Source organism: Microcaecilia unicolor, chromosome 3 (genome assembly GCF_901765095.1).
Source record: "Microcaecilia unicolor chromosome 3, aMicUni1.1, whole genome shotgun sequence".
Lineage (NCBI taxonomy): Eukaryota > Metazoa > Chordata > Amphibia > Gymnophiona > Siphonopidae > Microcaecilia > Microcaecilia unicolor.
The window spans coordinates 410,705,129-410,720,617 of NC_044033.1; the positions used below are offsets into that span (position 1 = coordinate 410,705,129).

The 15,489-nt window shown below is 40.8% G+C and overlaps 1 protein-coding gene across 1 annotated transcript in view; it reads right to left on the reverse strand.

The window, feature by feature from the left end:
- LOC115467099 (protein eva-1 homolog C-like) overlaps positions 1 to 15,489 on the reverse strand; it is a 568,384-nt gene that overhangs the window by 321,675 nt on the left and 231,220 nt on the right. Inside the window, exon 3 of the mRNA XM_030198792.1 lies at positions 14,132 to 14,255. Coding sequence (XP_030054652.1) covers positions 14,132 to 14,255 — 124 coding nt within the window. The remainder of the gene's footprint in view (positions 1 to 14,131; positions 14,256 to 15,489) is intronic.

Sequence of the window (15,489 nt, forward strand, 5' to 3'; positions counted from 1 at the left end):
AATAAATAAATAAATGTAACCTAGGCTTCACTCATTTGTTCACCTGTCCTTCCGTGATAATAATTGAATTGATTTTTAATCTTTTGTAAACCGCTTTGCTACTTTGTAATTGTGGTACATTGTGAAACATGAAATGTGAAATGTTTATAGTATACTAGCTTAAATCATTTTTGAGCCTAATTTTAGGCACGAGCATTTACACATGCCGAAGGCTAGTGTAACTGTTCGTGACTACTGCCAGTTAGGCACAGAAATGGACGTATTCTATAACTCTGCGCCTAAATCCTTGGAATGTTCATGTACCACCCATGCCCCACCCTGGGCCAGGCCTCCTTTGGAGCTACACGTGAGATGAATTAGGCGGCTAGGTTATAGAATAAGGTGCAGCGCAGATATGTGTGTAACCAGTAATCAGTACCAATTAACACTTAAGGCCAATTATTAATGGTTATCAACAATTTAGCCAATTACTTTACATGCGTATCTGCAATCAGTGCCCAACTTTGGGTGACCTATAGAGAATATGAGGATAGGGTCTGCTGTAGAGCATTAGGCAAGATAAAGAAAAAAAAATCTGGCTTTCGATTGTTTTTCTAATTTCTAATTTGTTTCAGCTATCCCCACCTACTTATTCAGGGCTCGATATAAAAAGCTGTGCATTAGAATAGTGCACTAAAGTTTAATCTACGTTAGGCTAAAAAATTATGCAATATGAGCACATAACATATACTTGTCAACTAACGCATGTTATCTGGCAAATAACATGCATTATTACCTGAACACCCATCAGTAAAAATGGCCCTTATTATTCATATGTTGAATTTCCACACCAACCCCCAGATTCTGTATAGGTCACCCAAAGTTGGGCTCAGGTCACAGATCCATGTGTAAACTAATTGGCTAAATAGGTGATAACAATGAATGATTGGTGTTAAGAAGCACTAATGGGCAGTCATTAGTAGTTACATGCGGATCTGCCCTACACCCCTGTTCTATAACCTGCACTCCTAACTTATTTTATTTATTTACAAACATTTACTAGCCTGCACAATCTTCAAAAATTCTTGGTGTCTTACAATAAAATATACCATATTTTTCGGACTATAAGACGCACCGGACCATAAGACGCACCTAGGTTTTAGAGGAGGGAAATAGGAAAAAAAAATGTTTCCTTTTTCCCTCCTCTAAAACCTAGGTGCTCCGGTGCGTCTTGTCCGAATCCCTCCCTCCGAGTTCGGGATCGCCCTCCCCCCGGCCCTGTCACCACTTCTCCCTACTCACGTCACGCGATCTTCCCTGGTGGTCTAGTGACGTCGGGGCAGGAAAGAGCCCCCTCTTTCCTGCCCAGCGCGCTGCTCTCCACCCTCCTGTATGCAGCCTGACGGTCTCGGCAAGATTCAAAATGGCCGCCGAGAATTGAAGTCTCGGTGGCCATTTTGAATCTCGCCGAGACCATCAGGCTGCATACAGGAGGATGGAGAGCAGCGCGCTGGGCAGGAAAGAGGGGGCTCTTTCCTGCCCCGACGTCACTAGACCACCAGGGAAGATCGCGTGACGTGAGTAGGGAGAAGTGGTGACAGGGCCGGGGGGAGGGCGATCCCGAACTCGGAGGGCGGGCGGCCAGCCAGCCAGCCAAATCTACCTTCGGACTATAAGACACATCCCCATTTTCCTCCCAAATTTTGGGGGAAAAAAGTGCGTCTTATAGTCCAAAAAATTCGGTACATAATACAATCTTAAAAAGTAAAAATTAAACCATATGAAAAACCATAAAATAAACATAAAACAGAAGTAAAATAAACAAATTACACAAAAATGGAAATAACTCTTCAGTTAGTCTACTCTCCAATTAATATTATATGCATTTATCTTAGATCACAGCAAGTCCAGATATTTGTACAAATAACAGTGTCTTCAACTCTTTTTAAAACTCTCCAAGTTCTGAGCCAATCTCAAAGTCATTGGTAAAACGTTCCATAAAACTGGACCAATGACCTTAAAAATTGATTTTCTATACTCTTCTAGCCTAATACATCGAGCGGCTTTGAGCCTTATTTGCAGATCTCAAGGTTTGCCAGGGCTGATAGATTTGTAAGGTTGCCACAATAAATGGAGAAACAGTTCCATTGAATATTAGGAAAACCAACAACATGATCTTAAATTTAATTCTTTGATGAATAAGTAACCATTAGAGTCACTTCAGCACAGGAAAATATGTGAGTAACGTGAACAGCCTGTGAGTACTCTCACTACAGCATATTGAGTTATCTGGAGAGCCCTAAGAGAATTTTTTGGCAAGCCTATTAACAAGTTATTACAGTAGTCAAAGCATGGTGTTATTATGCTTTGGACTACAGTTCGAAATTTTGAGAAAGATAACAAATCTCTCAATCTCCTAATCCTTCTTAATTTACAGAAAACCACTTGAATGATCTTATGTACCTGAAATGACATACTTAAAGTAGAAGGGGATATGACCAGGGGAGGGGCATGAGGGCTCAGCGGCATTCCTAGGATTTAGGCACATGGTTTTTAGAATACTTGCATTTCTAAGCCTAACTGACAGTAGTTGGCCGCGAGTATTTACACCAGCCTTTTGTGTAAATACAAGTTCCTATATTGGAGTATTGTGTTCAGTTTTGGAGGCCGTATCTTGCTAAAGATGTAAAAAGACTGGAAGCAGTGCAAAGAAAAGCTACAAAAATGGTATGGGATTTGCGTTGCAAACCGTACAAAAAGAGACTCTTACTGACCTTAACATGTATACCTTGGAGGAAAGGAGAAACAGGGGTGACATGATACAGACGTTCAAGTATTTGAAAGAAATTAATCTGAAAACGAACCTTTTCCGGAGATGGGAAGGCGGTAGAAACAGAGGACATGAATTGAGGTTGAAGGGGGGCAGGCGCAAGAGTAATGTCAGGAAGTATTTTTTCACAGAGAGAGTGGTGGATATATGGAATGCCCTCCCGCAGGAGGTAGTGGAGATGAAAACAGTAATGGAATTCAAAGGTACGTGGGATAAACACGAAGGAATCCTCTTTAGAAGGAATGGATCCACAGAATCTTAGCAAAGATTAAGTGGCGACGCCGATAATTGGGAAGCAAAATCTATGCTGGGCAGACTTCTATGGTCTACGCCCTGATCATGATTGAATAGATATGGATGGGCTGGAGTGTAAATTGTAAGGGGCTTCGACATTAGCTTCAGAACTTAGTACAAGAAGAGTGCTCGGCAGACTTCTATGGTCTGTGCCCTGAGAATGGCAAGGACAAATCAAACTTAGGTATACATATAAAGTATCACATGCCATGTAAAATGAGTTTATCTTGTTGGGCAGACTGGATGGACCAGACAGGTCTTTATCTACCGTCATTTACTATGTTACTATGTAAAAGGCCTGACACGGGCCATGTTTCATCATCAAAATGCCTACATCAGGGATTATTCAAAATTCGGAACAAAATACTTAAACGCAATCGGTAGAAAACCAGATTTCTCAAACATATCAATCTGCAAATCGGATTTGGCACCACAGTGAAGACACCAATTTGTAGCTTGATATGTTTGAGAAATCTGGTTTTCTACCAATTACGTTTAAGCTTTTTGTCCCGAATTGTGAATGACCCCTGATGCAGGTGTTTTGATGCCAAAACATGGCCCATGTCAGGTCATTTAATATAGGAATTTGTATCCCACTCTTGATGGCCCTTTGTGCTGTTTTTTCTGCAATCTGTGCTGTGTACTCGACCCTCTCTCTGCTGTGTTGTAGTATTCAATCAAGACAGACCCACGTGGAACTGCCTTTATAGAATTTGCACTTAACACACATCATCCTGGCACCTAACTTTGGGTGACCTTTACTGAATTCCGCCTCCTCCTCCCCCAAGTACATAGGTGGATAAACAGCAAAGAAAAACAGATATGCAGATGCAAACATTACATTTCAGTGATCTAAAGAGAGAGAGAATAAAGCTGAGAAGGGCTAATTTTACAGCATCAGTATTTATGAAGTTCTGCTCAAACTACTTACATGCCGTTCTACTTCCAAAGCATTGGCCACTGAAAAATGATACAGTAAACAATCAGCTGAACTTCTCCTGCCACCAGTAAAACTGTCTTGTGAGAGAGACTAATGCTTTTCTGAAAGGGTTGATTAAATGCAGAATTACTGACCTACTCCCCCCACCACACAAAAATCAATCACCAACATTAAAGAAAAACAGAACACGCTTGATCTCTTTCTGTCCTGTGCCCTGTGTTTCTCCTGCTCTGAATGACACTATTATATCCAGGTTCCACCCTCCTGCTTGGCCTTGTATGCAACAAATCGTGTCAGTGGAGGGAAGGAAAGGTTTAAGAATGTGTTTAATCAGGCCAACAGTATCTTGCTGGGCGCTGACCTCCTGATATCACTGAAACAACGGGACTAGTAGAAAAGGAATTGCTAAAATAGCATCCAACATTTTATTTTTTTGTCATGATCAGAGCCCTCAGCTTCCCGCAGCGGCAAGAATTTAGAAATTCTGGGCCCAGCTTCCAGAAAATGCTGAGCTCCTAACTTTATGCTCCAAAGTTAAGATCATATATTCTTGTGCCCTATTTTCAGCCAAATTTAGGAGCATACATTTTTAGCTATTTACTAAGGTGCACTAGCGTTTTTAGCAAACGCGAAACACTAGAGACACCTCTATATTCCTATGGGTGTCTAGCGTTTAGCGCATGTTAAAAACGCTAATGCGCCTATAGTGCAGCTTAGTAAACAGGGCCCTTAATTTAGGAGCTTAAAAGTTAGGCTTTAAGCCTAGATTTATGAGTCTAATTTATGAGCCTAGTGCTAAAAATTAGTGCTAAGCTCCAGACATCTTTTCCCTGCCCTAAATCCACCCCTGTTGCCACCCACTTTTTATGCTCCTGAATTTAAGAGTTTAGTGAAATTTAAGATGAAAAATGTGTGCACTCAGCCATAGTAAATTTCAAAGAGGTCAATTTTTAAGCATAACTCTCAAAGGGGCCTTTTTACTAAGCCACAGTAGGGCTTGAACCTGGCAGTAATTCCATAGTTGGCACACACTGTTTCCTGCGGTAGAAAATAATTTTCTATTTTCTAATGTGGGGGGCGTTCTCAGCAGTAATCAGCAGCATGGCCACATTGGCGTACACTACCTGATTACCGCACTAGTAGCACATGAGCCCTTTCCACCAAATAAATAAGTGGCATTAAGGGCTCAACAGGGGTGTATCTGCGTGGGGCCACGGGGGCCTGGGCCCCCGCAGATTTCGCCCTGGACCCCCCTCCCGCCATCAACCCTCCCCCGCCATCGCCGTGGGCTATCTTTGCTGGCGGGGGACCCCAACCCCCGCCAGCCGAGGTCCGCTTCCTCCTGCCACTGCCTTTAAAAATATTCCTTCAGCTGGCGGGGGACCCCAACCCCGCCAGCCAAGCCGAGGTCTTTTAAGTTCTTCTTCGTCCTCCGTGCTGTTCAAAGCTGCTGAATCCAGTTTTGGAGTCTGACGTTCCAGCACGTTGTACGTGCAGGACGTCAGAATCACAGAAACAGAGATTCAGTTCAGCTTCACATTCAGGGCCAATCTCCCCTCACTCATCAGTTCCAGCACATATGCAGTCAAGCTTGGGAGTGGGTCAATGGTCCGGAATTGCGATCTGAGGGTTTGAGCTTTACCCTCTGGAGCTACAAACCAGATCTCAAACATAAGCAAACTCTTTATCTGAATTCTTGGAACAGGCAAACTGCAACTGGCAAATTATCAATCCAAAGTATTCCTTGTTGTTATTTTCAATGGGGAACTACCTTTTCCACGTCTTCTCCAAATTATATTTACAGGATACATAATATTATATTTACAGCTCCTCCTGTCCGTGCCTATCCTGTAGAGAGATATTATCCCCAAAGGCTGTACTCCTCTTCTTTACCTTGGTTTACTTTTGCGGGCTCAGACCTCCCTCAATATGACCCTCCTCCAGCAGTGACCCCACCTTTGGTCCACCCTGGTTCTGGGACGAACTCTTCCTGGCTTGGTCCTCTTCTACCCACCCGTAGCACACTATCTCCCAGTAGGCACTTATTGGAGCCACCACCTGCCTCTCACAGCCGGTGGATCTCTCCAATTTTTAGGACTCCCCTCTCTCTCCTCCTGATAAATGGCAGGGGATGTGCAGGCACCTCCAGACCTACAGGCAACCAAAGACACCCCCCCCTTAAAGGGCATAACTTTAGCTTTATCTCCTTTCAAACTCCCCCTACCCCCTTCACTTTTTAGTACCAGGGCACTATTTCTCTGCATTCTATTTCAAAACTACTCTCCATGGGCTGGACTTCATCCCACCCAGGGACATCCTACCACTCCAACCCTCTGGAATGGACCTCTCTTCCCCCTAGGGCTCTGGAAAAGTCTATCATTCTAGTAAATCCCATTCCATGGGGTATTACATATATAATGGCTCTAAACCATACAAGATCATAAACAGAATACAATAAATAGCATCTACTGGAAGCCAATTAAGGTGTAACAAAAACAAACCTGATCAAATTTAGATAGTGAAAAAATTCAACCTAACTGCTGTATTCTGTATTTATGTTTATTGTGTTTATGTTTATTAGATTCTTGATATATATCATCTGTAAGTTTTTTAGAGATACTTTTTGAACAATTTAGATAAATCTAATCGCAATAGTCAGTTTGACAAAATAAAAATGACTGAACCAACAGTCTGAAATGGACAGTATCAAAATACTTACGAATTCTACGTAGTCTCCTCATTAGGAAAAAAAGATTTCTTAACTATAGAATTAATTTGAGCATCTAATGACAATGTTTGGTCAATCATTATTCCCAAAATTCTGATTGATGGTGAGAAAATATACTCTAAATTATTAGGTACAACTAATAGGAGGTAGGGTACAATCAGGCACAGTGCCATTAATTAGTCAGATCAACAACAGTCAACAGCTCATCAGCCAAAAAAAATATATATTTTTAAATAAAGAGCATTTAGTATCATCGATTTCAAGTAAATCAATCCACTAATAGACCAACAGGCTCATTTACGAAAGAGATGAACATCCATCTTTCAACATAAATCGGAACATGGACGTCCAAATCGGTATAAATACAAATAAGGCACAAAAAAGGTGCCCGAAATGACCAGATGACCACCGAAGGGAATCAGGGATGACCTCCCGTTACTCCCCCAGTGGTCACTAACCCCCTCCCACCTTCAAAAAACATCTTTAAAAATACTTTGTGCCAGCCTCTATGCCAGCCTCAGATGTCATACTCAGGTCCATGACAGCACATGCAGGTCCCTGGAGCAGTTTTAGTGGGTACTGCAGTGCACTTCAGACAGGCGGACCCAGGCCCATACCCTCCCTACCTGTTACATTTGTGGAGGAAACAGCAAGCCCTCCAAAACCCACCAGAAACCCACTATACCCACATATAGGTGCCCCCTTCACCCGTAAGGGCTATGGTAGTGGTGTACAGTTATGGGTAGTGGGTTTGGGGGGGTTGGGGGGCTCAGCATACAAGGTAAGGGAGCTATGTACCTGGGAGCATTTTATGAAGTCCACTGCAGTGCCCCCTAGGGTGCCCAGTTGGTGTCCTGCCATGTCAGGGGGACCAGTACACTACTAATGTTGGCTCCTCCCACGTCCAAATGGCTTGCATTTGGACGTTTTAGACATGGACGTCTTTGGTTTCGAAAATCACCGAAAGTCAAAGATGTCCATGTCTAACGACGTCCAAATTCAAGAATGTCCTTGGTATTTTCAAAATAAAAGATGGACGTCCATCTTTTTTCAAAAATACGCTTTTCCCCAGCCCCGGATTTTGATGTTTTACAGAGGCTTTGGATTGATTATTCCTGCACTGTTCTAAGCCAGCCATGCTTAATGCAAAAGGCATTCCCAAACCAAAAGTTAAATTATGAGCCCACTAGAGACAGAGAAAGTACCTGAACATAATATGCAAACCACTTTGGTTGTACCATAGAAAAGCAGTAAATCAAGAATTTAATAATAAGAATTTGCAGCACAGCTGTTCTGCGCCCCACAACATCTAGTATGGTACAGCTGTCCCACCTCCAACAGCATCCAGTATAGCATGGCACAATCGGATAGTCAGATCAAGCGGAGAGTTGGTGAGTACAGCTAATTGGTTGGGCTTTACCTAACACTGCATCTAAGCTGGCATATTTGTTGGTTAAAAGATGTAGCCCATTAAGTTATTTTTTATCATGTTGATTCTTGACAGATAATATCTACTGCAGTTATTTCAGTTAGTGGTCAGGGAAGGGAGAGGCATGAAGTAGGGGGTGACAGACTCAATGTGCATCTAATAATAGTAAGTAGTTTTCTGACCTCTCCAGAGTCTGAATATTTAACTGATTTGCCCTCCTCCCTTAATCCTCCATCTGTAAACCCCTCTGGTTCTTCTACCTGGTCCTCTTTTCAAACACATTTTCTCCTATCTCTGCAGAAACCCATGGCTACGATGAAGACCACTCAGTTTTTGTGATCCCGTCCCTCATCCTGGTTAAAGATAGCAGATTTGGAACTCCTGCCTGTTCTCCTATCTATCCTTAATCTGAGTTTATCATCGGGTCAGTTCCCCGAAACCTGGAAACTTGCAATAGTTTGCCCTATTCTAAAAAAAAAAAAAAGACATTAAATCTCTTAGTCTGTTGTCACTATTGTCCCGTCTCTAATCTTTGTTACATGTTAAAAATACTTGAAAAAATAATCTTTAATCAACTCACTTCTTTTTCTGAGAAATCATTGGCTCTTCACCCTAGACAATCAGGTTTCAGAAGACACTTCAGTACTGAAAAGGTTATGACAGCTCTCATTAGTGAACTTCACTCCCACTTTGAACATCATAAAATTGTCCTTGCAGTTTCTCTTGATTTATCAGCAGCTTTTGATCTCGTCAACCATTCTTCACTTCTCTCACACTTGGCTGCTCTGGGACTTTCTGGTACAGTATTGTCCTAGTTTAAGTTGTTTCTATCACATTGGTCCTTTCAAGTTTGCTTCTCTAATACTATCTCTGAGAAACAGGAATTACATTATGGTATCCCCCAAGGATTAATCCTCTCACCTCTTTTTTTCAATCTCTTTCTACGTCCTCTCGCTAATCTGATTCAGTCCTTTGGTATTTCAGTTCACATATATGCTGATGATATTCTTCTGCTTTTTCCTACCTCCCCACTATCTCCATCACTTAGTCCTTTGCAATCCTGTCTCGACTCAGTTGCAAAGTGGTTAAAAGACCACCATTTGGTATTTAACACTGACAAGACCATTGCCTATTGATTTTTCAGTGCTTTAACACCCCCCTCTTCTCCCATTCATTTCTTTGGAACCCTATTACTCCAGTATCAAGTTTTTGCTATTTGGGAATCATCCTCAACTCCTCCTTATCTTTCTTGCCACAAATCTCACACTTATCTAGAATTAGCTGTCTTACTTTTTAGCAATTACGGGCCATTTGCCACCTTTTTGACCCTAATCAGTTTCATGCACTTGTTCTCTCTTTTTTCATTTCCTTCTTGGATTACTGTAACGTCTCAAACTCTCCAAAACACTGCTATCTGTCTACTGTCACACTTATCAGTATGATCACACTACAACTCTGTTAAAGCAGTATCATTGGTTACTGGTCCAACAATGCATCATTTACAAGGTTGCAACACTGACTTTCAAGGCCCTCAGTGTAGGTCTATCTGATTATCTGTCTTGTCTCACAATTCCTTATTCTCCATCAAGAGTTCTACGTTCTGTTAATGATCAGAATTTAATCCTCCCATGTCCCAAATCTGCATATTCAGAATCAACCAGACATTGTGCGTTTTTCTTTCATCTCACAACTGGAACACTCTTCCTCTTTCCCTCCACAGCAACACCTCTTTTAAAAAGTTTTAAACCAAACTTAAGGCTTAGCTATTCATTCAGGAGTTCGAACTAAAAGATGCTTAAGGTTTACCAGTCACCCTTTTTTCCTTGTGTTTCCCATTGCCACCTATGATGTTTTTATTTCCCCTTTCCCATTTCCCTTTCTCCGCCTGTTCGTCTTTTATTCTTTCTAAGTATGAGTGAGTCTGCTTTCCTATCAAACAATGGAGTTCTTTTCCTTCTTCCCTTATGTTTTGTAGTATGTACACTGTTCTGTCCTGCGTAGTCAGTTTGGGCAGTATAGAAAACACCAATAAACTATAAACTTCATTCTTTTTTGCTTTTATTTTATTTTTATCTCATTTTGGGTGTTACTTTTCAATCTTTAATCACTTTCTTCTATCTTCTCTCATATCATACTCTCTCTCACTAGAGTCTGTGTTATTCCCTCCAAAAGGTACTTCTTCTCTTAGGTGCCCACCCCTCTACTATTCTTTTTTTCCATTGTTCTCTATCTATCCTATTTTAGTCCTTCTACAATGCTCAGTCCTCCAGTCTCTCTCAGTCCTATCTACAGTTCTATCCCATGATTTTGCTCCCATGCAGCCTAATCTAGGGTTACCACATGGCTCCAGAAAAAGGAGAACATATTGAGCCAGTCTAGGTTTTACTTCCATTGCTTTCAATGGAAGCAAAACCCAGACTGGATCAATGTGTCCTCCTTTTTCTGGAGCCATATGGTAACCCTACTAATAACCCAACCTCTCTTCCCTTCCACCACTCCTGTTCTCTCAGCTATCTTCTCTCTCATTTCCCCTTTATCTGTCCACATTCCTAAACTTTCCATCCTTTTTCTCTGCCATCCATCTCTGGTACTTTCCCTTCTCCCTTACCTCATACTTTTCCCCATTACTTTTCTATCACTTTTCTCTTCCTAGCTGTATAACTCCCTCTTTCACTCTCTGCCCCCTCCACCTTTATCGTTTTCACTCTCCCCTTGTCTTCCTTTCTAAACCCCCTTTTCACACTATTCCGTTCCCTCCCCTTTGTTGATCTTCTACCTGGGTCAGTAGGAGGAGAGTAGTGGTTTCTCTTCTTGCTTTCTGGATCATGTCTGTACTGCACAGGACACCAGAGTCACTCACAGTTCAAAGTGCCAGTAGCAGGGGGAAACAGACATTGCTAGTTTCCTCTTCCTTCCTTCTTCTAATCCTTCTGCTTCCAATCAACTTGAGAGGGCAAAGGAATGGAGAGACATCCCCAACCAGTTGCTGATCTGATCTGGTTTTCTACAACTTTACAGAGCTGCCATGTTATTCCATTCAGATACGTAAAAATAAATATTAGTAAATAAGTTGTTGGTGATAACCTCTTTCCTAGACAAATAGGGGACAATTCTTTAAAGTTTCCCCAAATTTGGGTGCCAAAAATATAGGGTGATGAAGGTAAACTCTATAATAGCATCTGGGTATTCAGATTCTGTTATAGAATAGAGCATAAGTCTACATCTTACACCATTTCTGATGTTCAGTTAGAAATGTTATTCTGCTGGTCTTGTCAGGAAAGAGATGGTTCACTGGCACATATGGTTTTCTACTGTAAAAACGTCAGAGCTTACTGGCAACTAATTTGGTCAAAAATGTGTCTTATCTTTCACTTGCCTGAGTCCACTGCGCTCTCTTATGAGGTTGTGATCTTACGAGCTTCTTGTCCTACTATCCCTCTTTTGGAGTCTGATAAGAAATTGTATAACATACTGCTAGCTGTTGCCTTGCATTTAATTGTCTCCAATTGGAAAAATACTGTGTACCTGAATTATAATGAATGGTGGAGTTATGTATGCGTGATCAGAAAATATGAAACAATTTTGGCCCATAGACGTCGAAACATTAGGTCTGTTTTCAGGACCTGGGCTCGTTTAGACCTTTTTTATCAGGAGCCACATAGCACTCCTTGACCTTGTGTAACCCTGCAATTTGTCTCCGGGTATTGCCATGGAACTTTGACTTTGATTATGCTTATGATTTTTTTTTGGGGGGGGGGTTAATTTCCAGGGGGGGTTTGTTTGATTTTGTGTTTACTTTTGTATTCTCTGTATGACAAAACCTTTAATAAAAATATAATTAAAAAAAAAAAAAAAAGAAATGTTATTCTGCTAAATTTCTGTAAATCCTTAAACAAGAGAGCAAATAAATCTGTGAGTGAAGCAACATAGACATAAAAAAGTCAACAGCCAAGTTATACAGAGGCCTTTTTGGACTCCTTCAATACTACTTGTGACTGCCTTTCATCAGATCACTTTGGGCAAAATGATGAAGAATGTGTTTATGCTCAAAAGTTAGTCATAAACTTATTAAATTACAGAATCATTGCAGTAATAGAGAAAAGAACAAAGGAAAATTACAGATAGGATGACTGGAGAAACAGGAATGAAAAAAGATGAGAGAGGGAAAGATGTCTGAGTGGCGGAGTTTCAAAGGAAGTGAAAAACTCAATGAAACTTTGGAGAAGAGCATGAACAAACCAAAGAGAGATGATCTAGCAAGCCCACGGCAGGTCATATGCATGGGTATTGCTATAGGGTGACACGATTTGAAAGCGCAAAACCTCTTTGCAAAAAACTACACTGGCTCCCTATCAAAGAGCGAATCGCCTTCAAAATCTGTACCATGGTTCACAAAATTATACACGGCGAAGCACCTGACTACATGTCAGACCTTATCGACTTACAAGCCAGAAACTCATTCAAATCAACACGATCATACTTAAATCTACACTACCCAAGTTGCAAAGGACTCAAATACAAATCAATTTACGCATCCAGTTTTTCCTACATCAGCACGCAACTGTGGAATGCACTACCAAAAGACATGAAAACCATACATGACCACCTACACTTCAGAAAGTCACTCGACCCACCTGTTTAAAAAGGCATACCCTACAGACCCAACGTAAATGCCTGATATCAGCGACACAACTACACTACAGTTCGTAATAATCTCCATTAAACTCTTCCACTGAACGTTTCCTCTTTGTGGTCCTACCACATGAACATTACCCTATCACAACTTCACATTATATTTGTATACACCGGAGTCTCCGGCACTATGTATGCCACATTGAACCTACAAATAGGTGGGAAAATGTGGGGTACACATGTAACAAATAAAATAAATAAAAATTTATCTGCCTTCATTTTTCTCTGTTTCTGTGGTGTGTAGTTGCCCTGAACAAACCTAATAGCATATACCTAGGCAAAATCAGGGATTACCAAATCAAACAGCAAAATAGGATTCCAGCTTGAGGTTAAACCGCAACCGAACTAATATACTCTAACTGGAAAACAGATTGTATGTCACTCAATTGTAATAGAGGAAAAGACCTCAGAAGCTTCTTAGTGTCCCATAACTGACACACAGGAGCTAAACTAAACTTCCATCACAGATCTCAAAAACCTCCACAAAATTTTTAGTTTTAACAAATTCAAACCAACAGACCAAAGCTAAACAAATCTGCAGCTTGTTGGTTCAATGCACACAACACTAAGCCCCTGATAATACCTAGAAAGCAAAATGGAGGACTACCTATGGGCACTTAATCTAAGTTTTGATTAATAAATTATGTGCATGATGATGTTAAAAATCATTTGAATTTGTTATATGTAAACATGTGGAGATTTTTGAGACCTGTGATGGAAGTTTAATACAGCTCCTGTGTGTCAATTACTGGAAACTAAGAAGCTTCTGAGGTCCAGGTGATATGCATTCTGTTTACCAGTTTGTGTGCGTTAATTTAAAGATTGGGGATTAACCAGATTGGCCTTGCTTGTTGGTGCAGTCCTGTGTTTCCAACCACTATCCTAGTTATTTAGTACCAAAATGTGCTGTGCCAGAACTAGGCTGAACAGCATCCAAAATTGGACCAAAATCGATATCTGGGAAAAGAATAGAGACCTTGGTGCCTTGTTCCCACATGGCTCATCATTCATACACCACCCCAGGCTACCACCAAGGGTGCCATCCTGCCCTACCCTTTCCACCCTCCTCATTAGAATTCTAGCTTTGGTACTTAACAAAATAATAACTCAAATGTAAAGCTTTCAAGTAACAAATGTAAGCTGAATCCAGAGCAAACACTGACCCCAGGAAGAATATTAAAAACTAAAATTCCAAAGCATGATTGTCAAGAATCACCAAGTTAGGTGTAAGATACTTACTTGGCCTGCACTTGTACCACACAATCAAATATTTGCTGGTTCCCGGGCATGGATCTGCACCAAATAGTCGGCTATTGACAAGAAGCTGGCAACTCCGACGGTCTTGGCATTCATCCAGGATTTTCTATGTATAGAAATGCAAAGAAAGAAAGGAAACAGCAGTACTTTAGTGTTGCACTATTACAGTGCCTCCAGTGGAGACAATTAGCCTTTATTCACAGCTTAAAATGGGCAGAATTTCAGTAACCTAAGCTTAGTGACAATCGCATAATGACAGACTTGCACAGAGTTCTAAGAGCTGAATGATTCTAACTTTATAGATCTTTTGGTTTGTTTCTTCTGTACATTTAAAGAGGGCCTCTTTATCCAAAATGAGAGGTCATTCAGAACTCAGTCAGTTTGGGGCTAGACCACTTTAAATTAGGCTTGTTGATTTCTTGCTAATCGAGCGACATGAAAATACCAACTGGAAGCCCATGATTCCAAGAGGCAGGCTAGTGTACTATTTAAATTTATTTATGACATTTATACCCACATTTTCTCATGCAATTTAGAGTTCAATGTGGATAACAGGCTAAAAAGAAGTCATTACAAAATATGAAACAAAATACATATACCCACACACGTATCAATAAGGAAAAAATCATAAATATATAAAAGATTCAATAATAAAGCATAATGGGGAGAATGGAAGGGGGAGATTAGGCAACAGGATCAATTGACAACATTTTTTTGAAAAGGAAAGATTTCAAAAACTTACAAAATACCAAATAATCATGTTGGGATCTTACATTTTTTGGCAAGAAATTCCACCATTTAATATCTTGGCATAAAAAGTAGCTGAATATATAGATTTATAAACTACTTTCTTATAGGTAGGAAAATGAAGACGCAGGTTGTCTCTTGCACCAAAGACTGAATTGCAAGAAGGCAAAGTAGCAAGGGACAACATATAGTCAGGGGCAATACCATACAAAATCTGAAATATGAGAGCACAGTTTTTGAATACAATCCTGGCCATAATGGGGAGCCAATGCAAATATATCAGCAAAGGAGCAGCCCTCTCAAAGTGTGGTACATGCATGGCAAATCTAGCTGCAGTATTTTGGGCAGTTTGCAGTTTCCTTAAGATACATTAATCACAGTGCAAGCCCACTTTTTCTCTAAAAATAGATTCAAAAACTTCAAAAAAATACTCAATCTTATGCAATCTTATGCGCCGTTCACAGAAGAGACTGCACAGAAGAGAGTGAGCGCCGTTCATAGAAGAGAGTGTGTATGAACAACTTGGAAACCTAAAGGTGGACAAAGCCATGGGGCCAGACGGCATCCACCCCAGAATACTGAGGGAGCTCAGA